Consider the following 22,783-nt stretch of genomic DNA (forward strand, 5'->3'; position numbering starts at 1 on the left):
TAATCCCATAAATTTGGCTTGCCAATCCTCAGGCTGTCCCAGTGTCAGGCAGCTCCTCCACCAATTCAGAGTGCCATGGAAGTGCAGGATGGTCTGTGAAACAGCCTGAAGGGCTCAGACACAGAAATCACCAGGGCTCTCCTGGCACTGACAGGACAAGCCATAGACAGGACATGACTTTTCCTGATCCCCCATCAGCATCCAGAGAGCTGAAGGCAAACTCACAAAAAGTGTCACAAATAATCAAAGAATGGTTCAAGAAGAGTGTCTGGGAGGCACCTCAGGAGGCCTAAGGTGCAGTCTCCTGCTCTGAGCATCTGCCTCCAGACAAGGCTGCTCAGGACTCCGGCCATCCACAGCTGGAACAGCCATGAGTTCCCTGCACCTCTCCAGATCCCTGTCCCAGTATTCAGTCCTCACTCCCAAACCAGCATGCTTCCATGTGTCCATGCAGGATTTCCCACGTGCTGTCCCAGCCCTGTGCCTCACCCTGCCATGAGCAGAGACAGGCTCTGTCCCCTCTCACACCCTCCATCACAGAGCTGTGGCTCTCCCTGTCTCCTCTGCTCCAGCATCATCCTGGCAGGCCCCAAACTAGACTGATGGCCCAGACAGGGCACTCCTCTGCTGAGCAGAGGGGACAGTCTCTTCCCTCAACACTTCTGCTGACACAGCCAAAGCCACCACCGACCTCTGGTCACTCCTGATCACCTTTTTGTCCCCAGGGGCTCCTCTGCAAAGTTGCTTCCAGCAGCAATGCCTCTGCTGAGCCTCACAGGGTTCCCATCACCCTGCTGCTCCAGCCTGTCACAGTCCCTCTGAACTGCAGACCTGTGACCTCTCTGCTCCACTTGGCATCACCCAGAGCCAGGCTGCGAGGGCACTCACCCATTAATAACCACATTACACAGCAAATACTGTGACTAATGAACTGTGATCTTATCACAGCTACCAAAAACCAATCAAATTATATGGACTCCTATTCAATGCCTGAGAGGATAGAGCTAACCAGAGCACCACCACCACCCCAGCTCCTGGGGAGCCCTGCGTGTTGTGTACAATTCCAAGTGGGAGCTGACAGTGTGTCCTGTGTGCCAAATGTAAATTATGCAGTATTAAGATGATTGTCACCTTTGTACCATCACAAAATGACTTTTAGTTTGAGACTCTCTTCTTCCTGCTGATAAAAATTCCATCCCAGCCAGGGAGCCTCAAGCAGACTCTCCCAAGCACAGACCACAGAGATCCAGCTGACAAGGAATGGAAAACTCTCCTGGGATAAAATAAAGCCATAGAGTAGTTCCACCTGACCACACACTATAAACTTGCAGCGCCTTCTGCTCCACTAGCCCTGCTGGGAAACACCACAGTGGCAACTTGGGAATAATAAACAGCAGATAAACAGCACCCAGCATCAGTCACAGGAACGTGCATGCTTGGAAACAGAAAAGATGGAAGGTCTCAAGTCTTCCAAGAACAAAGGATGGGGCTGCTGGAGAACACAGCCCTGACACCAGGCACCACCTAAGTGTTCCTGGACAGAGCCCTCTAAAAAGGGCTTCAAACCAAAGGCTGAAATTTACACAGAATCATGGAATCCCCTGAGTAGGAAGGGACCCACAAGGATCATCCAGTCCAACTTCTGTCCCTGCCCAGACACTCCAAACCCCACCCTGGGCATCCCTGGCAGCGCTGGCCAAAGGCTCCTGGAGCTCTGGCAGCCTCGGGGCCGTGCCCATTCCCTGGGCAGCCTGGGCAGTGCCAGCACCCTCTGGGGGAAGAACCTTTTCCTAAAATCCAACCTAAAATTCTCCTGACACAACTTCCTTGACTCCTCACGAGCTGTGGGCACAGTTGCCACCCCCACGCCTCAAAGACAAAAATCTGCTTCTTTAATCTTGTGGTCTCCACTCCTGCATAGTCCTGGAGAGGAGGGGCATGTCTGTGTCCCACTGCCATGAGCACATCCCAATCATCCATGTCCATGCTCCAGCCAAATCCACCCAAACTCACCCCATCTTCCGAACTGGGACCGGTGTATTTTTCAAGCGCTTCCAAGAAGAGCCACCACTCCTGACAGTTGCAGAAGACCTGAAAAAAAAAGTTTGTGGAACCACCCCTGTGCATTTCACAGGAAAAAAAGAAACTTCAAAAATCATGAAGATTTCCAGAGCTAGGGAATTAGTTGCCATGGATATTTGCTGCTGTGACAAATACTCTAATTCTGTGCTGGGCTGAGTGACAGGCACAAAGCACCAAGTCAGCTGGGAACAGCAACACTGGAACACAGCACACACAGCCCCACGTCTCTGGGAGCATCCCTGAGGAAACCAACCATGGACCTCAACAGCACCAGCACCAGGAGGCCACGTGACTCCCCAAAGGAGCTTTGCTCCCATCCAGGCTACCCAGCCCTGCTGCCACATCCACGGCTGTGCCACGGGAAGGAGAGTTCATTGTTTTTGAGAGCCCACCCAGCCACGGTGTTTAGGTGTCTGTGCCTGAAGTGAGAAGATCTTACGACAGCAATACACAACCAGCAGGCCCCAAGGACAACATTTTCCTGCTGTGTTTCTTATAAATTTCCTAGAAGAAACCTGCTCTAGCTATTAACAACAGATTAAGAATCACTGCTTTGTGTTGAAGAAGGAAAAGAGAAAGGCACTGACTCCCACTTCACCATATTTACCCCCACATGCATTGCAGAAGCTGCTTTAAACAGCCACGCGTGCCCAGCCAGTGCTCTCATCCAGAAAGATTTGGAGGATTAAGACTATTTTTAGGGAGTGAAGCACCTCCCCCTGAGTCACTGCAGGGACATACATCTATCCGGTCGTGATTCAAAGCAGAAATAGCCTTGAAGAGTTAGATAAAAATAAAAAAAAAAGCAAGGAAAGTGGATACTAACACAGCTCGGTGTGAAAGGAAGGGCAGGGAAAACAGAGGTAACAACGGGTTTGGCCACAGTCAACAGTGCTGACACAGCAGCAGCTCCATCAGAGCCGTGCCACAATGTCACCCGGGAGCAGCCCCACGCCCGCAGCGACGCTCACAGCGAGGAGCAGCATCACCTGGGGACAGCACAGGCAGGTACAAAACAGCCCAGCCAGGAGCCCTGGCTCGCAGAGGGGGAAGCAAATCCCAAGTGCCTGGAAGGGGACCAAAGAGGAGATTTGCTCCCATTTGTTCTGCTTTCATGGCAGAGCTCCACTGACACGCAGTCCCACGCTTCCATCTGCATGTTTAATTGCAGCGTTGATCCGTTGGCAGCCCAAGGCTCAGCACCAGCCCTGCACCACGCTCACATTCAGGGCTGTGAGTCAGCACCACTGCCCAGCACCACGCTCACATCCAGCTCTGCTCTCCTCCAGCCCAGCCCCAGCCGGCAGAAACGGGATTGTTGTGTCATTAATTATTAAACAAGCTTTTCGAACGAAACCAAACAAAGGCTGATGCAAAGTGTAGAAAGATCCCTGACACGCTGCTGTAGGAACTGCTACAACAATTGAACAGTATAATGAGGGATATTTAACACCCCCAGCTAGCTCAGGTTTGGAAGCACTATCTTATTCAGGGACAAATCTCCAGGATGCTGCCTGCCCTCCTGATAGCAGGCTGGGACAACTCACATTTCAGGGTGACAACCTGAGCTGCTTGCCATCAGCTGAACAGACCTACAGGGAGCAGGGGGCTCTGATATCACTGATAACACTTTAGGCACCTAAAATTACCAGGCTGAGTTACTCAGCTGCAACAATTGATACACAAGCACAAAATACAGAGAAGCTCAGGAGTCTGACCTGCTGCAGCGTAACTCAACCTACAGATAATGAACATCATCATCGTTCAGAGGTGAGTTCAGAGCACATGGCACTGACTGAAAACTCCTTTTCAGGGAAAAACGAGGCAGGATACAAGGGATGCTGCATGGAAAAGCACAGCAGGTTCCTCACAATACTCCTGACAAGAAGGATCAGCTCCTTCCCCAGTGACTCACTGTGGGTACAGAGGATGACAGGCCATACAAGCACCAACTTAAACCTGTAATTGGAGCAAGCCAAGTCAGAGCTGAATACATATTTCCCTGGAAAAAGACAGGCAGTGGAGTTGCAGGAAGAGGCAGGTGATGCCAGTCACCTCTGCAGGCAAAGGACAGCCATCCTTCTCCTGGAGCAACATGACAGCAGTTAGACCAAGGGCTAGCAAGGGTTTTCCAGGGCTGAGCACAGCCAGGGATGTCCTGGAGCAGGAGCCAGTCCACACCAATCTCTGCTCCTAAAGGTCAGCAGAGCCCCTGCTGTCCCACTCCAGCAGAGCTGAGGGAGCTCCAGCACCATGGGGGAGAGATGCAGGGCTGGACAGTGACCCCCTGCCCTTGCCTGGGACAGCAAAGCAGAACTCCACCAGTGTGTGCTCCAGCAATGGAAGCTGGACCAGGGCACACCAGAAAGGGGTAACAGGCACCTCACTCAGGTAAGGAGCCAGGCAGCTGAGCCCCTAAACACCCTCCACACCTGCCAACAGCTCCAGGAGTGAAAACTGCCGTGGGAGCCAAGCTACCTGAGGGATCCCCACGTGCCCAACATGGAGACAGCAGCACAGGCTGCTGCCAGAGTGCTCTGCCCCCTCACAGTTTAGCTCTGTGCAAGACAAACCAGTCATTTCTTCTACAATTACACCAAATTAAGTATTTGGCCAGTATAGAATCATAGAATGGTTTGGGTGGGAAGGGATCTTAAAGGTTCCACTCTCCTGCTGTGGGCAGGGACACCATCCACAAGACCAGGCTGCTCCAAGCATGGCCTGGACTACCTGCAGGGATGGGATGAGAGACGATATCCATCCCATCTAGCCAAATGAAGATCATATGTATAGAAATAAAGGAGAAAGATGGTTCATGGCTCTTATCACAGTTTGCAACCAGCAAACAGAACCAGGCAACAGCTGTAAATCCCCTCAGCCAGCACTAATTACCAAGCCATGATGGAAACATCCCTAAGGATAAGATCCCTGTCTCACGCCCTCCTGCAGAGTCAGCAGCAGTTGCTGTTTTGACTGAAGTGAGCCCGACCTCCCCCACAGCACTACCTGGGAGCAGAGCAACCCAGCCTGGAACCTGCAGCCCAAAGAGCATCATTCCCCCCACCCCATGGCACCCCTCAAGTGTCATGGGGACATGCAGTGTCCCCAGGGAGCTGTGGCAGCACCGTGTCCCCGGGGACAAAGCACAGCAAGGAGCTGCCTCCAGAATGGGCAAATAACAAGGAACAACAGCAAAGCACCATATGGATCCAGACAGTGCCATGGGAAAACAAGCTGACTGGGAACACCAATTATTCATCACTGTTTAAAAACAAGTAGCTCGAAGTCACCAGGAGCTGCAGAGCTGCCCTGGAAACCTGCACGCTCCAGCACCCAGAGAGACACAAACACTGCAGGACTTGTCTGCACAGGGACAGGGGGCCACAGAAATCATTCCAGGAGAGCATGTTGCCACATTCTCTCATGTACAAGCTAAATCTAAGGAAAAGTTTTCCCCTCCAAGGGCAGTCCAACACTGGAAGAGGGGCCTGGAGAGGCTCTGCAAGCTCACACCTTGGAGATTTCAGAGGCTGAAGCACAAGTGTGATGAGAGGTGGCTGAGGGAGCTGAAGGGGCTCAACAGGACCCTGTGGCTCTGCACAGCTCCTGACAGGAGGGGGACAGTCAGGGACATCGGCCTGTGCTCCCAGGGAACAGGGACAGGACGAGAGGGAACGGCCTCAAGCTGGGCCAGGAGAGGCTCAGGGTGGATATTGGAAACATTTCTTTACGGAAAGAGTGGTCAGGGTGGCACAACTGCCCAGGGCAGTGCTGGAGTCCCCATCCCTGGAGCAACTGAAAAGCCACGTGGATGTGGCACTTGGGGACTCGGGTCAGTGGTGGCCTTGGCAGTGCTGGGCAAACACTTGGATCAGAGGCTCCCAGAGCTCTCTCCTGGGCTCCCTCCACCCCCCCACATCAGCAGCGGCTTTCAAGCTCCTTCCTGAACTCCCCTCCTCAGCTTTCAGTGAAGTCTCAGCACAAGAAACAGGGAAAATACCTCTGGGTTGTGCTCAAGCCCTCATGATGCCAACCAAGAGTTAACTGCTGGATAAACAGAGCTGGTGAAGAATGCTGCTCTGTGAAACACAGCTTTTCCAGGGAAATGAGCTGCAGGATAACCCAGACAAGACAGCTAAAGTGCCCCAGGCACCCATCACTGCTCAAAGAGAGGAGTTAATGCTGCTTGATGGAGAAGCCTTTCCCTTCCCAACAATAACATGGTTTTCCCCTCTCCATTTGTCATTGCTTTCATCATTACACCCCGTGCCCACACAAAGCACTGCTGAAGGCTCTCCAGACACCCAACCCACAGGAACCCAGCTCCAGCCCATCCCACAGAGGAGCCAACACATCCCAGAACTCTTGGAAAGGTCAAGGAGCTGCTGGAAGAACACAACACTCTTGGAGCATCCATAGTCACATGAGCCAACGCCGGTCTTCAATGAATTAATAGTCACCTGAAGATCCTCTCTAATCTCCTTGAAAACACTTATCTGTTCAAGGTGATTAGATTCTCCCATACAGAGCCGCTAATTATAGATAATGATAAATCTGAGTGGCAGCCTGCAAGAGGAGTTCAGAGAGAGAGTTTGGATCATTAGCAAGTCAAGCAGACTAGTCCTGCATCCCCAAACTGCCTTCCCACGCCAGCATCACTGAATCAGCCAAAACACTTGGTGAAAAATGACCTAGGAGGACCAATCAAGGGCAAGTAAAATGGTCCAACCATATTGCTGTGGATTTAGGAACTTCCTAAGCCCACACACCTCCCTCCAGAGGAGGGTACTGCACAGGAGCTCCTCAAGAATTCCTCAGCAGTTGTTATTTTTCACAGGTTCAGAGGAGGGAATACAAAGCAAAGGCACATGAAGTTTCCCTGGCAGCAAGACTTGATGTCTTCATCGATGTAGCAAAGCTACAGGAGGCTTTAAATGCTCCATTTGGGGAAAATGTTGTAATTAGAAGCTTTAATTCAGCAAACTGTCCCTGTGAAACCAACTGGGCAGCAAACAGGCGTCGCACTTGGCTGCTGGAGCAAAGCCCTCAGAACGGCTCCAAAGGATGGCCCAGCACCCACCCACACAGCAGCACCTCCAGGGACACCAAGGGGACACCCGGGATTTCAGCAGCTCAACTCAGCAAACCAAAATCCCCCAGGCAACGTGACAGGCTGGGGTTTAAAGCTCGAGAGCGAGAGGCAGGAAATCCAAATGCAACAAAAAGCTTCAACCTGGAACAAAATCAATCCACTCAAGGAGGCAGCTTGGGCACCACGGGGCAGCCTTCCCAGTTTAGATGATTTTAGCAGACAAGCAAAATGAAGCTTCTACAAAGCTACTCCTGAGCAGCCACGGCTAAAGCAGGTGGGATGTGCAGCTCCAAAGGTGAGCACACGAGAAGAGCACAGCAGTTCACCTGCAAGGGCAGGAAAGGAGACTTCTGGTGTGGACCTGCTGGGCTGGGCTGAGCTGAGCACAAAGAGCCAGCAGAAAGCAGGACCCGTGACTCTCAGAATGCCAGAGACCTCTATAGAATATATATAGATAGACAAATATAGATATATGCTCTTTCTCAGTGAACAGGCAGCAGCCTGACACCTGCCTGGCTCCTGTCATGGAGCTAGAATTCCTATCAAAACAGAACTGCCAGTTTTTACCCCAGACTGTCTCCCAGGAGTGCTCCCAGATGAGCAATTTAAGCTGACACAGCCACTATTTCAGAGCACTGGTTTTGAAGAGTATCATGGAGGCTTTTCTCCACTTAAGAAAGACTTCACCACGTGTTCTGCACTGTATTTTTGTACTCCTGACTCACAACCAAATTAATTCAGTTGTCATCAAGCCCAGAGATGAAAAGAAGCACAAAATCCTCCAGCATCCTTTTCCCCAAGCAGCTGCTGAAGGTCTGCCCTGCCTGAAAGCTTCACAAAGTTTCAACTCCTTCACATGCAGCTCAGAATAATTTCCTTGGGTGTTTCTGTTTGTTGTTTCAGCCTAAAACAGATCAAATGGTCTCAAAATAAACCTGGTTGTTCCCATCTAAAATAATTGTTGAAGAAAACCACTTGTTCACGCATGACGGACTTGGCATCAACACGCAAAAATAATATTCTGACATGGTTACAAATGGGGTGTTAAACTCCAACGGCCTTTTTGAGAAGAGTTAAGGCATTCCAGAAAGGATTACAGTAAATTAGCTGAATTACTGAGAGGTAATTACATTTTTGGGGGGGAGGTTGTTTGGCTTAAGTTCTTTGAGAGTTTTCAACACCTCTGAGTAGACAACCACATCATTTTTCTTCTGCGCTGTTACCTGCTGTAGTTGGACCCTGGGACCCAGGTCTCTCTTAGAGCTGGAAGAGTTTATATTCACATCTGACAGGGAGCTGGAGCTCTACAATCTGCTTCAGGCTACGTGTCAGCAGCTGGAGCTGGGAGGAAATCAGCTGATGAACTTTATGTCGGGAGGAAAAACAGCTTTGGCACAAACTTTATAGAGAATTCCTGTCTCAGGGGGTTTGGCACTTTTAAAGACTTGGTATTTTATAAAGCTTTTAAACATCTTTAATATTCAGGATTGTTTCCGTGTCCCAAAGTACAGCCAACATCTGCTGCACACCACTGAGGGTGACAGAGCACTTGTGTTCCAAGCGACAAGAATAAACATGATCCAAATCACAGAATCCCTGAACGGTCTGGGTGGGAAGGGACCTGAAAGCTCCTGTCGTTCCACCTCCTACCATACACAGGGACGCCTTCCTGGAGGATAAAAACACCAACATCCACATTTGTGTTTTCCCCACTCAAGCGAGACAAGCAGCGCAAGAGAAGCTACGAAGATGACACCGCTTTGGATTCAGCCTCGGGGTGTCTGACACGCTCCTCGCTGAGCCCACAGCCCGTCTGCACAAACCCAGCGCGTCAGACAGCGCCGGGAGCCAGGCACGGCTGGCAGCAGCTGCTGGAGCTTCCCTCCGTGCCGGGGCTGCCTCCCCAAGCCCAACACTGCCAGCACAGCACCCCAGGCCACCCTTCCACCGCCACCGCAGCGCCCGCAGCCACCGGCACCGCTGGGGGAAGGAAAGAGGACTGGCAGGCTCTGGCAGGGAACGGCAGGAGCGGGTTACACAGCTAAGGGAGGAGGGTTTGGGGGGTTTGGATGGAAGGCTGTGATTTGGGCAGCAGTAGCAGACAGAGCTGCTGCACCGGGAGCGGAGGGATGGAGAGAGAGAAGGATGGGAGATCCAGGGCGCTCCATCATCCCGGGGCCCCGCTGCCCCCACCGGACCCCCGCGGCTCTGCAGGATCAAAACCCGAGTTTGGCTTTAAAAGAGGAAAAAAAAAACCCAAACTAAACAGTACGAGGCGATTTTCACTGTGCAACAGCGCAGTCCCCGCGGTCCGTCCCCCCTCCCGGCGGCCCCTGCCCGGTCCCCCGGCCCCGGTACCTGTAGTAGCTGAGCAGCCCATTGCTGAGCACGAACCAGCGACGCTGGTAGCCCTTCAGGTAGTTGGTCCACTTGAAGAGCCACCCCTTGTAGGTGTCGGAGCCCGGGGGGGCGGCGGGCGCTCCCCCCGCCGAGCCCCCGCCGCCGCGGCCGCCCGGCTCGGCGCTCATGGCCGGCAGCTCGTGGCAGGCCAGGCAGGGGACGGCGCTGAGAAGCGAGACCAGCCCGCGGGTGCCGCCGCCGCAGAGCGCGGCCGCCTTCCCCATAGACCCCGCGGGGCCCGGCCGAGGCTCCGCCGCTCCCGGGGCGGCCCCGGCCCGTCCGCACCGAGCGGGGGCGGCGCCGCCGCCACGTGACCGCCCCGCGGGGAGGGGAGCGGAGCGGGGCGGAGGCGCGCGCCCCCCGGCGGCGGGGCGGGAACGGCGGGAACGGCGGCACCGCCCCCGCCCTCACCCCGCCCCCGCCCTCACCCCGCCCCCGCCCTCACCCCGCCCCCGCCATTTTGGCCCCCCGCCGCCATTTCATACCAGGGGGCTGGGGCGGTGGGATGACGGTGAAACTCTTCCGTGTAAATCTTCCCGTAAATAATCCTCCCGAATGCTGCCTGCCCTGCTGCGAGGAGAAGCCCCATCCTGCTGTCCCTCTCACCTGCTCCCTCCAGCAGCACACGGGCCCGGATTTTGTGCCTGAGGAGGTGCCTGTCCACAGGGTGTGGAGGCCTGTGACAGGTGCCACCCGGCCAGATGTTCCCATGTCTGCTGAGGGTTCTTCCCTTTCCCCTTTCTCTTCCCAGCTTTTTTTTTTCCCTTCTTCATTCTCTCTTTCCTTTTCCCTTCCTTCTTCCCCTTTATCCTCTCTTCATTCTCCCCCCCTATCATAGATCACGTCTCACTCATCTCCCTGATCCTCTCTGATCCCCCTGATCCCATTATCCTCAGCCATCACCTTCACACACTGTCGCAGCCGTGCCAGGGGCTCAGGAGGCTCCCCCAGCCCTGGGAATTCTCCCGAGAGCGCACTGGGCTCCAAGCCTCGGCATCCAGGCTGGGCAGCTCCGAGGGTGAAGGATGCTCCATGTGCTGCTCTGGGCTGAGCTCCGGTCCTTCTGCAGCTGGGTGAGCCATTCCTCCCCAGAGAGTCCTTCAGGCAGGAACACCAGGGACACTGAGGCAGCCTGTGGGGCCACTCCTGGGTCTGCAGCAGCCTGAGAGGGCTTTGGACTCCAAAGGCTGCTTTTCAGAGAGCCATGGAATGGGTTAGGGTGGAAGGGACCTTTAAACTCATCCCAGTTCCACCCTCTGCCATGGGCAGGGACATCTTCCACTGTCCCAGGCTGCTCCAAGCCCCATCCAGCCTGGCCTTGGGCACTGCCAGGGATCCAGGGGCAGCCACAGCTGCTCTGGGCACCCTGTGCCAGGGCCTGCCCACCCTCCCAGGGAACAATTCCTAACTCCCAATATCCCATCCATCCCTGCCCTCTGGCAGTGGGGAGCCATTACCCCTTGTCCCAAGTCCGTTTCCATTTCTCTTGGAGCCCCTTTAGGCACTGGAAGGGCCTTTAGGTCTCCCTGGAGGCTGTACAGTTTTGGGAACTGAAGTCTATCTGGACAGGGAATGTCCTTCTTGATGTAACTGCACCCCAAACTATCCACATGGCTGCCAACTTCTCAAAGTCTAATGGATCCCAGTATTTCTTGTGGCTGCCAAGAAGGGAACACACCTTCCTTGGCCATGTCTGAGGAGAGGCCTCACCAGTGCCACTGCTCTCTCCTGGGAAGGGACGCTGCAAGGAAGGGCCCTAAAGTCAGGAGTGGGCTGTCAAATCCACTCAAGCAGGACGTGACAGGATGAGGGGAAATGGCCTCAAGTTGTGCCAGGGGATGTTTATATTAAATATTAACAAAACTTTTTTTTCATGGAAAGGGTCCTAAAGCCAAGGGAACTGGTAGAGTCACCATCCCTGGAAGCGTTCATTAAACATGTGGATGTGACACTTGAGGACAAGGGTTACTGGTGAACATGGTGGGACTGGCTTGAATGGATGATCTTAAAAGTCTTTTCCAACCTTAACAATTCTCAATGCTTTTATGTGGAAGAGCTCAGACACAGCAGCTTTGCCAGGGAGAGAAAAGATATTTGAGGCTTTATTTCTTGCCTTTACCCTTGCCCTTGCCCTTTCCCTTCTTCAGTATTGACTTGTAGATGGACCGCACCAAGTAGCCTTTCCAGAAGGCCTGGATGCAGGTGGCAGCCTTGTTCCTCCTGGCCTCTTCCCGTGCAGCTTCCTCCTCCTTCTCCTTGAGCATCCTGCGCTCCTCCTCGATCTGGGTGTACTCCTGGAGCAGCAGGGCGTGTTTCTCCATCAGCACGGCCAACTGCTTCTTCTCCTCGTTGTATTCAATCTCCATCTCATCATATGTGGTCTGGCAGGACAGCAGGGATCAGGGATAGTCTGGCAGCAGCTTCTCCCCACATCCCCAGGTGAGGGTCCTGAAACCCATCCCAAAGCCATGGAATCTCAACTGGTTGGAGCCTTTCCAAAGGGATTCAAAAGGAAGGCATGTGCCCAGTACCCAGGGAGTTTCATGACATTCTGGGCCCCTTGATGCTCCCCTGAAAAATGCTCCCACACACAGTGGAAGATTTGGAGAACCAACAGTGCATCTGCTGGGGTGCTGGAATGAGCTGAGCTCTCCACAAGCAGCCTTGCTGTGGCAGGAACTCCAGCAGGAACTGCCTGGCACAGCCCCTCTGCCAAAGATACTGCAGCTCTAAATTGGGTCTGATGTTTTGTCATTGTGGGGGTGGGTCTGCCTTGACAAATTCTGCCCCAAACTTGGGGCTCCTTCCTCTCCAGGGACAGGAAACCAAAATAATCCCATTATTAAACATCTGACGGGGGATCATTCCTTACAATTAGCAGCAGCTTTCAGGCCCCTCCCTGTATTTTGCTCTGTAAGGAATCCAGCAGCTTTTATCCAATCCCATAAGTACTGCAAGAACAGGAAAGCCCCCAGGGCCTTCCTAGACGCAAGTTTTGGGGGTACTGATGTGACCCTGAGCCTGTTATGGCTCAGCTGGGGGCAGGCTGTTGAGTTTTGTAACACCCAGCACATCCCCAAGGATTCAGCAGGAACAGGAGCAGGGTTTGAACACCAGGTAGGGCCATGAGGATCGGGGGTTGGAGCAAAACTGAAAAACCTGTTTCCTGGCATCAGGTGGACATCCCAGACAGAACATGGGGACCCATTTGCCCCCAGATACTGTGGGATTTACTGTGGGATTTAGTGGATGTAATTTCTCCTAAAGCCAAAGAAGCAGAGGACTCCTGGACACACAGGCAGGACAAAGATCCCTTCCCTGTGTTTGCCTGGATGCAGAACTGCCTCCCACTTCCATGGTCTCCTGGGTAAGAACCATGTGTCCCTCTGGACAGGAATCTACCCAAGCAAATCACTTTATGGCAGAGCAAAGCACTTAAGGCCAACACCTGTTTTTCTGTCATGTCTGTGTCGTATTTCTGGACCCATATCTCAATTTCATCCTCTGTTTTGCACTTTTCCTGAAAGACAAAACAAGATTAGACATCTGAGGCCTAGTAAGAAGTGTCCTGAGTGAGAAAACAGGGAAACTTTGAGCCACAGCATCATTATGTATCTGAATATTTCACCTCCTCCCTGTGACAAGCTTCCCTCAGCTGACACAAATGTGGTTTGCCCTGATTTAAGGATTCTCCTGGGACATTCCCAGAGGGCTTTATTTGGTTTACAGCATGGAGCTGGGGGGATGAACAGCACCTAGAAGTTGCTTTCTGCAGGAGGAAATGAACATGTCTGATGGAATGTGGCAAGTCATCAACAAACTGAGGCAACCAGCTTGAAACTGAAGCAAGAGAGAACTGCAAAACATGAATGTGGGACAGAAAGTACTCAGAAGATGGTGCCTTTTAAAAGAAAGAGATCTTTCTGGCTGTAAAACTGTTTAACAGTGGCTGTACTCCTGTACAGCCTGGGGCAGTTTTACCTCCAGCTCTGGATGTGTGCTCTGTGGAATCATTCCTGCTCCATTTCCTGTGTGGCACTACCCATGGATGGCCCAAGGGCTCCCAGGCCATCACGAGGTCCCACCTGAGCTATTTAGACCACAAGTACAACTTGTACTTGCTGAGGAAAGGAGGCTTCTGTGGTCAGTAAATGCATCTGCTGGGGCACTGGAATGAGCTGAGCTCTCCAAAGCATTCCTGCTGTGACAGGAACTGCAGCAGGAGCTGCCTGACACAGCCCCTCTGCCAAAGATTTTGGGGCCTGTACTGCAGCTCTAAATTGGGTCTGATGTTTTGTCAGTGCCCAGCCCTTCATGCTGTACCACCCAATGCAAGAGTGACAGATTCCCCATCACCACGTGGGCTTCCTGCCCATGGGAGGCTGGACTGGTTTGGAGAGAATACTCAGAAAAAGCAAAATGAGAAGGAAAATGCCCTTTTTACAGTTCTCTGTGTCACCAGCGTTCTCTGCTTGGGGCAGAGCTGTTGCTACAGGGGCCTGAGCCTGTCTGCTTGTCCCATTCCTCCTCCTGTATTTGCTCAGCCCTGGGGACAAGGACTTTGGGGTGCTGCTGGGTGAGGGCTGCACCTGCCCCAGCCCTGAAACCCCCTCAGCCCTGGGCTGAGCACCAGCATGGGCAGCAGGGGAGGGGGGATTCTGCTCCTCTGCCCCACCTGCAGAGCTGGCCCAGCCCTGGGGCCAGCACAGGAGGGTCCTGGAGCTGCTGGAGAGAGTCCAGAGGAGGCACCAGAGATGCTCCAAGGGCTGGAGCCAGGCTGGGAGAGCTGGGGGTGCTCACCTGGAGAGGACAAGGCTCCAGGGAGAGCTCAGAGCCCCTTGCAGGGCCTCAAGGGGCTCCAGGAGAGCTGGAGAGGGACTGGGGACAAGGGATGGAGGGACAGGACACAGGGAATGGCTCCCACTGCCAGAGAGCAGGGATGGATGGGAGACTGGGAATGAGGAATTGTTCCCTGGCAGGGTGGGCAGGCCCTGGCACAGGGTGCCCAGAGCAGCTGTGGCTGCCCCTGGATCCCTGGCAGTGCCCAAAGCCAGGTTGGATGGGGCTGGGAGCAGCCTGGGACAGTGGAAGATGTCCCTGCCCATGGCAGGGGTGGCATTGAATGGGCTTTAATGTCCCTTCCCACCCAAACTATTCTGGGATGATTCTATGAAATTACATTTCCCCCCCATTCAGCCCAGCCTGACTCCTTGGCTTCTCTGTTCTGCCAAGCTGGGCAGAGCAGGACCTGCTGAGCCCTCAGCATCAGCTCCATTCCACCTTGAACAATAAATCAGCTGTAAAAGATGCCTTCTACCAAGCCAATATTGTTTGCCCTGCTCCCCCTACAGCAGATCCCTGGTTTGTCACTATCCCACACGTGTCCTGCTCCAGCCTGGCTGCCCTGAGCCCTGCCCGGTGTCACAGCTCAGTGGGAAGGTGTTCCCAGAGCTGAGGCAGCCAGCAGGAGCAGGACCTGTGACAGCTCTGTCCCTGCTGTCACTGCAGGGCTGCTTTTCACTGGAATCAGCAGAGCATGAGGACAGGGCGGGTGTGCTCTGACAAACACCATGTGCATCCTGCCAGGAACAAGCAGGGACCAAGGAACTCCTTGCAGCAGGCAGCAGCCAGAGCTGACAGCTCTGCAAAAAGGCTTTAACCTCCTGTTCCAGGGCTCTCCTCCCCTTTACCTTCCTGAGAACCAGCTCTGAGGCTCGATGCTCCAGCACCAGTGCATTGAACTGTGTTCCCAGGCGCTGAATGTCCTGCCTCAGCCTGGCACACCTCTCCACGGAGGCTTCCTCATCCTCTTTTTTCTGCTTTTCCCCTTCCTTCATGATCAGCTGGATGTCAGTCTTGCAGTTCTTGGCCAGATCTTCCATGGTGGTTTTGAGGTTTTCAATTGTTTCGTCCTTCTTGCTAACCTAGACCAGAAAACAAGAGGAATACCTTTGGGAAATGCCCCTGGGGCATAAGGTGAACAGGAGAAGAAAAAACATTGCAAAGCTGGAGGAGATCCAAGAAGGGACCCCCAGGGGCCAGCTCAGGTAGCACCAAGGCCCTGCCACTGCCAGCTGAGGGAAGAGTTAGATTTACCCAGGAGCTTTGGAAACCTTCCCCTGGCTCCTCTGGGAACCTGTTTGTAAAGGCACAGAACAAACCATCCCAAGCCCCACTGGCACTGCCACCTGAGGAGCAGCCAAAACAGATTCTCTGGAGTAGCCCTGTAGCTCCCTCAAGGGCTGGATCAGGCTCCAAGGGACTGTCTGGGGGACACAGCTCAGGGAGGGAAATCCCCAGCTGGGATCAGTGAAACAGATTTATTCCCCATGTCCTGGACAGGCTGCCAAATTGCACATAAAAATCTCAATTCCCAGAACTCCAAGGAGCAGAAAGAAAGGGGAAATCAGGTCCTGGCTCTGCCACCAGTGAGCAGGACAAAACCTTCTCAGCCAACCCCCCTTGCAGGGAGGAGAAAGAGAAACCCAGGTAGAAAACAAAGGATTGTTGTCAGAAGCTCTGGGCTTGGTACACAGACTGGGAAAGTGCCTGGGAAATGCCCAGTCAATTATCTGCACCTCAGCTGCAGATGAAATTAAAGATTCATGTAATTTGTATAATCACTGATTAATCACAAATGCTCCAAGGCAGCTGTTAGAGTCGGGAGTCACACAAATGTTGGTTTTAAGCAAGAGTGAAGATAGAGCAAATATTAAAAAATGGATTTTAACCAGAGCAATCTCTCTCTGTAATGATTTTTCATTCTTTCAGCAGCAGGGAATGAAGCAGGCAGCTGGCATTGTCACCCTGCCAGGATACCACCACAGCAGTTTGTGCCTGTCCTGCCACTCCTTTGGAACTCAGGGACTTGTGTTGTTTAAGTTCGTTGGTGACAACAGGTTCAAAACATGCTAAATTTGAGTTTAAAAAAAAAAAAAACAAGCATGCAATACGCATTTTTCATTATATTTTACAATTAAAATATTATTTTTAAGTTTTAGATCTGGTTTAGAAAGGATTTCTGGAACTTGCTCTTTAGGAAGGGATTGGTTTATAGTTAGCAAGGGATTGGTTTATAGTTAGCAAGGTTTTGCTCCAGTAAAAACCAAGTTTCCACTTGGTTGGAAACACATTCCCACAAGGTCATACCTCTTCATCTCGATTCTGGATGACTCCTGCCAGCTCTCCCTGTAGACCTGAGATAATTTCTGTGTTTTTGTCAACCTGGAGGGAAATGTCTTTCATGAATTGAATCATTTCCCTCTCCTCATCAGGAGTGGTCAGGAGCCTCTCGAGCATGAAGTCCCGGAACTCCATGAAGGCTTTGATGAACACATCAGCTGGTGACTCTCTCACCCGAACTTCGAATTTCAGCCCATGGTAAAGCAAGGGGTTGACCAGGAAGAGCCTCAGGATGTCTCTCAGGGAGGATTTCAGGCGTTGCTCTGCAGCTCTCAGGCTCTTCACATTTCCAGGGTTGGTGAGCAGGTGCTGTATTTCCATTGAAATCTTCTGATGCTCCAAAAGGCCGCTTGTGATCTCAGGTCCCAGCATCCTTGCATACCTGTCCAGGGAGCTAGTAATCCGTGGGATCAGCCTGGTGATCTCCAGCTTGACAATGGTCTCATCCAAGACAGTGAGGATTCTTTCTGTCTCCGTGCTATCAGGCTTTAGCTGGCGTGGATCTAACACCTTCATGACACCTAATGGGATCCCTCCCTTCCTTGGAGTTGCCATGTCCTTCACCAAGGTTCTTTTCTTCATGAGGATGCCTGGAATGTAGCAGGATCCCCTGTTGCCCTGGATTCACTTAAACACCAGTGGCCTGGGTGGTTTGAAGTCTAGCAAAGACAAGGCAGCCCTTACACAAGGTGAGACTCTGTAAGAAAATGGAGGTCCCTGTGCTGCTGCTGCTGTCACATATTCTCCCTTCTTGGATTTTCTCTCTAAAAGGAAAACACAGTGACAGCATTAGAGAAACGATGTAATTTGGGGAAACATGACAGTCTGAGATTACCCTGGAGCTCTCTCTGAGTCTGGGCAGGGGGTCAGGACACAGGGTTGTGGATTAGAGCTGGTCTCTGTCCCAGAGCAGCTGTCAAACACCCATGGGAAGGGGGTGATAGATTCCTGGCTTTGAAGGGTGGTGGGGGGAAAGCTCCCAACAGCTTCTGAGTAGCAGCTGAGGTAGAACAGCACAAGCTGCAGCTCTGCAGTGCCCAGAGGGGTGTGGAGAGGGGTTTGGAGAGCCCTGGGACCACCCTGGAGGGAAGGGGAGGGTTCCTAGTGGGAAACCTCTATGGGAAACCTCTACCCTTCCAGGCCGGTCCCTGTCAGAGGGAGGAGGTGGGAGAGGGGACCCGGCAGGACTGGCAAGGACGGAGCAAGAGGAGGAGAGAGGGGAGGGGAGGAGGTGGGGACGGCTGTAGTGGAGGGGCCGACAGGTCCCCTCGGTGTCCCTGTGAGACAGCAGGAGGACCCAGAGACTGAGGAACAGTCAGAGGTCGGGGCGGTGATTCCCGGTGGGGAGAACCCCGTGCGAGGGGCGGGGGGCCGGTGCGGGAGGATCCGGGGGGTCCGTGGGACCAGCGGGCCTGGGCATCCCGGGGGTGGCACGGGGTGCCTCAGGAATCGGTTACGGGGGGATGGCAGCCCCAGGCGGCCTCCACCCCTGCAGCGCACTCAGTTCCGATCCCGATCCCGATCCCGATCCCGATCCCGATCCCGATCCCGATCCCGATCCTGGTCCCGATCCCGATCCCGGTCCGGATCCCGATCCCGCCGTCAGCGCCTACCGTTGCCAGGCGACCGGAGGGGGCGGGGCCTTCCCTGTGGTGCTGATCCCGCCTCTTACCGCTTGATTGGCAGCTCCGCTGTCCAATGAGGAGTCCCGCGGCGGCGACCGCCAGGGGTTGGGGTGTGTCATGGCGCCGGTGGGGGCTGTGAGGGGGAAGAGTCGGTTCGCCCCCTCCGGGCTGACCAGATCTGTATTCCTGAGAGCAGGAGTAACCCGAATAATAAACTTTATCTCCCCGCGAGGCGACGTCTGCCAGGCGCGGGTCAGCCCAGTGGGTGTCCAGGAGCCCCGAAGGGGCTGTTTTGAAACATCAGGACGCAATAGTTCCCCTAAGCCGCACTGTTAACGTGGCTGGTTTTACGGGGCCATAAAAGTGATAATGAAGCTCAGCTGATGAAGATGCTGATGTTGTACAGGCTGAGTTAATTGCTTACCTGTGATTTACTGACGTCTGCAAAGAACATGACGGCCCTTGAACGCTGCCCTGCAGCCTGCCCTCAGCCTGTGCCCAGGCCGTGATGGATGCCCTCGGCAGAGGAGGGTTTGGTTTCCAGGCAAGTGCTGAGCTCCAGGCCACGCTCACAGCCGTGCCCTGTCCCTCGCAGGAGCTGGCACAGCACAGTCATGCTGGCACAGCCATGCCCTCACGGGCAGCCTTGTCCCGGGTCCCAGCCTTACCTGGCCCGAGCAGCTCCTTTATTTCTGTGCAGGGAGTGTCCAAGTGCAGGAATAATTCTGCTCACCCATTCCCAACCGCTTCCCTACACAAAGCAGAGAGAGGCTGGTGGTGGGAGATGTAGCGGGACCACGAGGACTGGTGTGGCACTGGTGAGGATGGATGAGGGGACACTTGGCCTACCTGCCCACCTGGGCATACCTGGTACCATCTCCAGCACCCCCAAGTCATTTTCCTCCAGGCCCATTGCCTGGAGCAGTGACCTCCGTGTGGGTTCCCTCCTGCCCTGAGTGGCTCTGCCAAAGGACTGATTCGAATCAAGAATGGGATTGAGTGTGACAGTGACCCTGGGTTTGGGTCCACCCCAAGCTGGGATATGCCCAGCCCACTGTGGGAAGAAGGGGCAGCTGGAACTGTGAGGCTGTCCTGTAGCCTCCAGGGAAAGCACTGACCTGCCCAGGAATACCTTCTCAAGCTCTAATTTGGCAACTGGGATCCCACTGGATCTAAATCCAGAAGATCTGTGATTTCCTGGCTGCAGTGTGATCGAGAGCACAGCAGAACTGTGATTTGAGGCTACAGAGGGATGTGCTGTCAGTTGGATGTGTCCTCATGGAGCTCATCACATAACAAAAACAGCCCCTGAGACATGGAGAGCTGCTGCTTTTCTTGACAAGGACTCCAGAAGGGATCCCTGACTCCCCTGAAAGGCTGCCACATGCACTGCAGATATTTTGGAATGAAATCCATCATGAAAAGAATGTCTTTCCAAAGTTGAAGAGTGTCCTGTTTGCTTTGTTTGAAATGTGCTACTGCTCTCCAAGAAGTGCAGACTTGGAGTTCCTGACAACCATGACCTGGAAATGGCATCAGCTGGCCAGTGAGTGTCACCAGAGTCCCCCGTGTCTGGTGTGCACAGCCTGCTTGAAGGCACAGCAAGTCCTTGTGACATCCAGGGAAAGAGGAAGGAAAGGGATGGAGCCATGGGTTGCATCCAAACCTCCTCTGAAGTAGGGAAGACTGTGGATCACTGCTGCTCCCTCCTGGATCTGGGTAATTACAGATAATGCCGTCTTGCAGGAGGAGACGGGGGTGATGACACATGTCCAGAGCAGCCCTGACTCGTCCTGCAGCTCCACACTGCTCCAGGCCAGCAGCAGCTCTTCAGCTGGGAGGAAAACTGGGTCACTTTGGGAGCTGGATGAAGCATTACCAAACCTGCGTCAATCCCACCTCATCCAGGATGTAGGAAAGCCTCAGATTTATCCTCAAACAATTCTCTACACCCAAACCCACCAGGCTGCATCACTGCCTGAGCCAGAGCTGCCCAAGAATCCAAATTATGTGGGGTGTGTCCAAGCAGGGGAGGGAGAGCTGGGAGCTCCTGGTACAGCCTGGGCACACTGTCCCCCACAGTTTGAGTCCAGCTGTGTTCCAACAGCAAGACTGTGACAGGTACCCAAGGGCCAGAGACTTCCCTGGGCCCAGCTGGCCTCAGCCCACCCAAACCCCTCTCCAGGTGCTGAATCCCGTTCCTCTGCAGCAAAGGGAAGCACAGCTCAGGGCGTAGGAGCTGGCAGGTCCCTCTGCTGGGAAAACCATGATCCACCCCAGCCTGGTTTGCCCAAATAATTTCCCTGTTCCTTCTACCACCCACCCCTGTGAGGGACCAGGGAAGGGACATCAAGGAGGGGCATGATTTGAACTAATTGTGAAATGTTGGGGAAAGAGCAGAAGCACACAATGAAGCCTTGCTGCAGGCAACAGCACCCCATCCTGTCACTGCAGGGCCAGTCCCCTCCTGCCACAGTCCTTTGGCTGTAGCCTTACATTGTGCTCTGCTGGCAGCACACCAAGCCCTGCAGGACTCCACAGGGCCAGCTGATCCCTGACCACATCCCTCCTGCAGCTTTGGCTGCTGTTCCCTCATTCCCATGTCATGCTGTCAGTGGGATGATGGCATCTGTATCCTGGACAGTTGGGAAGGAGTTTGCACTTCCCTGGCCCCCAGAGCCTGTCAGGAAGGCCCAGGCAGGGCACAGAGAAACCAGGGAGTCCCAGCAGTACAGAGCTGGCTGAAGGGATGGGTGCAGTGGGGTTGGTGTAAGCTCTGAGCTAAAGGACCCAGCAAGGAAAACGGGAGGGCTGGAGGTGCTGGGTTGGCTCTGAGAGCACCAGGCTGGAGCTGGGTGGCAGGAGCAGGAGTGCAGAGGGACGCTGCCAGCTGTGGGCAGCTGTGGCACAGGAAAATGTCCCTGGGGCTGTCAGGGCACTGAGACCAGAATGTGTGTTTGCTCCTAATCTGTCTGCTGAGGCCAAACCTCAAATCCTGTGTGCAGTTCTGGACTCTTTATTGTTGAGGTCTGGAGGGGCTGGAGCATGTCCAGGGAAGGGGACGGAGCTGGGAAGGGGCTGGAGCCCCAGGAGAGGCTGAGGGAGCTGGGAAGGGGCTCAGCCTGGAGAAAAGGAGGCTCAGGGGGGACCTTGTGGCTCTGCACAGCTCCTGACAGGAGGGGACAGCCGGGGGGATCAGGCTGTGCTCCAGGGAAGAGGGACAGGAGGAGAGGGAACAGCCTCAGGCTGGGCCAGGGCAGGCTCAGGGGGATTTGGGGAAAATTCCTTCATGGGAAGGGTGGCCAGGCACTGGCACAGCTGCCCAGGGCAGTGGGAGAGTCCCCGTCCCTGGAGGGATTGAACAGCTGTGTGGATGTGGCACCTGGGGACAGTGGTGGGAGAATGGTTGGACTCAATGCTCTCATAGGGCTCTTCCAGCTTTAATGATTCTGTGATTCCGTGAGTCTGCAGCAAGTCACAGCCTCCATCTCTCAGGTAAAAGCCAGCTGCTTCCTGGCTCAGCCGAGCAGGAGCACACAGGGCTCGGTCAGCACCGGGACCCAGCCCTGCAGGGCCCGGCCCGGGTGTGCCAAACCCACCCCCAGGCTGCCCGGGGAACAGCCCAGCTCCAGCCGCTGCAGAGGCTTCAAGGCCACGGGGCTGGGGAGGTGACAAGGAGAGGGAAAAGGGGACAGGCATCACCCCGGCTTGGGGCACTTCATCCCGGGCTGCTGGTGCGTGCCAGGGCTGAGTGTCCGTGGGAATGCAGGCACCAAGGACAGCACCGAGCTGGGGGAGCGGAGCAGCTGGTGACAGGCTCCTCCCAGCACAGAGGGGCTGAGCTCTGTAACCTCCACACAGAGGAGCTCTGTTAGAGCCCTGCAGCCCCTCTGCCTCCACGGCAAGGAGGGGACACATCCCCTGCTCCGTGCCGGGAACCACTCGGGGACATCCACTCCCCCAGTGTGCACGGTGGGTGCTCCTTTTCCCACAGCATCTTCCCAAAAGGAAAACCCCAGGGGTGGCCAGCATGGGTCACCCCCAAGTGACAGCCTCCAGGCTCATCTCTAAAAAATTCTGACATTATTTGCTTTTTGGCATTTCGTTTTTATTCATCTCAATGCATCTTTTCTTGGGTTTCAATCACCAAACGAGCTGGTGCAGGTGGACACTAGCCTGGCACTGGTGCCTGCATGGCCAGATATTCCCTGTCTCTCCTGTCCAGCAGCTGTCACAGTGAACCATGGAATGGTTTGGGTTGGAAGGGACCTTAAAGATCATCCAGTCCATCTGGTGAACAGCAAATCCTCCTTTTCCTGGACAAACCCAGCAGGCAAAAACTGAGATCAAGAAGGAAGGGTCTGTCCATGGAGAGGAAAAGATGCATGGCAGATTTATCACA

At 54.1% G+C, this 22,783-nt stretch overlaps 2 protein-coding genes across 6 annotated transcripts in view; both read right to left on the reverse strand.

The window, feature by feature from the left end:
- Positions 1–9,873, reverse strand: part of OSBP2 (oxysterol binding protein 2) — a 96,006-nt gene extending 86,133 nt beyond the window's left edge. For 2 of the 5 annotated variants that reach the window (XM_084217455.1, XM_084217454.1), the window contains exons 1-2: positions 9,533–9,873; positions 2,014–2,091 (exon numbers count right to left, since the gene is read on the reverse strand). In XM_084217455.1, coding sequence (XP_084073581.1) covers positions 2,014–2,091; positions 9,533–9,798 — 344 coding nt within the window. In that variant the 5' untranslated portion in view covers positions 9,799–9,873. Of the gene's footprint in view, positions 1–2,013; positions 2,092–2,689; positions 3,008–9,532 lie in introns of those variants that run through there. The other 3 variants (XM_084217457.1, XM_084217456.1, XM_084217458.1) reach the window with 2 other exon arrangements.
- A 1,803-nt stretch (positions 9,874–11,676) lies between these two features.
- Positions 11,677–17,367, reverse strand: DRC10 (dynein regulatory complex subunit 10; the record flags this gene model as incomplete). Its single annotated transcript, XM_084217468.1, has 4 exons — positions 16,724–17,367; positions 15,265–15,498; positions 13,023–13,094; positions 11,677–11,955 (listed from the first exon to the last, which is right to left on the reverse strand). Exons 1-4 carry the CDS (start codon positions 17,336–17,338, stop codon positions 11,677–11,679), a joined length of 1,200 nt encoding a protein of 399 aa, XP_084073594.1. The 5' UTR covers positions 17,339–17,367.
- Between the last annotated feature and the right edge of the window lie 5,416 nt (positions 17,368–22,783).

Source organism: Fringilla coelebs (genome assembly GCF_963513975.1).
Source record: "Fringilla coelebs genome assembly, chromosome: 17".
Taxonomy (NCBI): domain Eukaryota; kingdom Metazoa; phylum Chordata; class Aves; order Passeriformes; family Fringillidae; genus Fringilla; species Fringilla coelebs.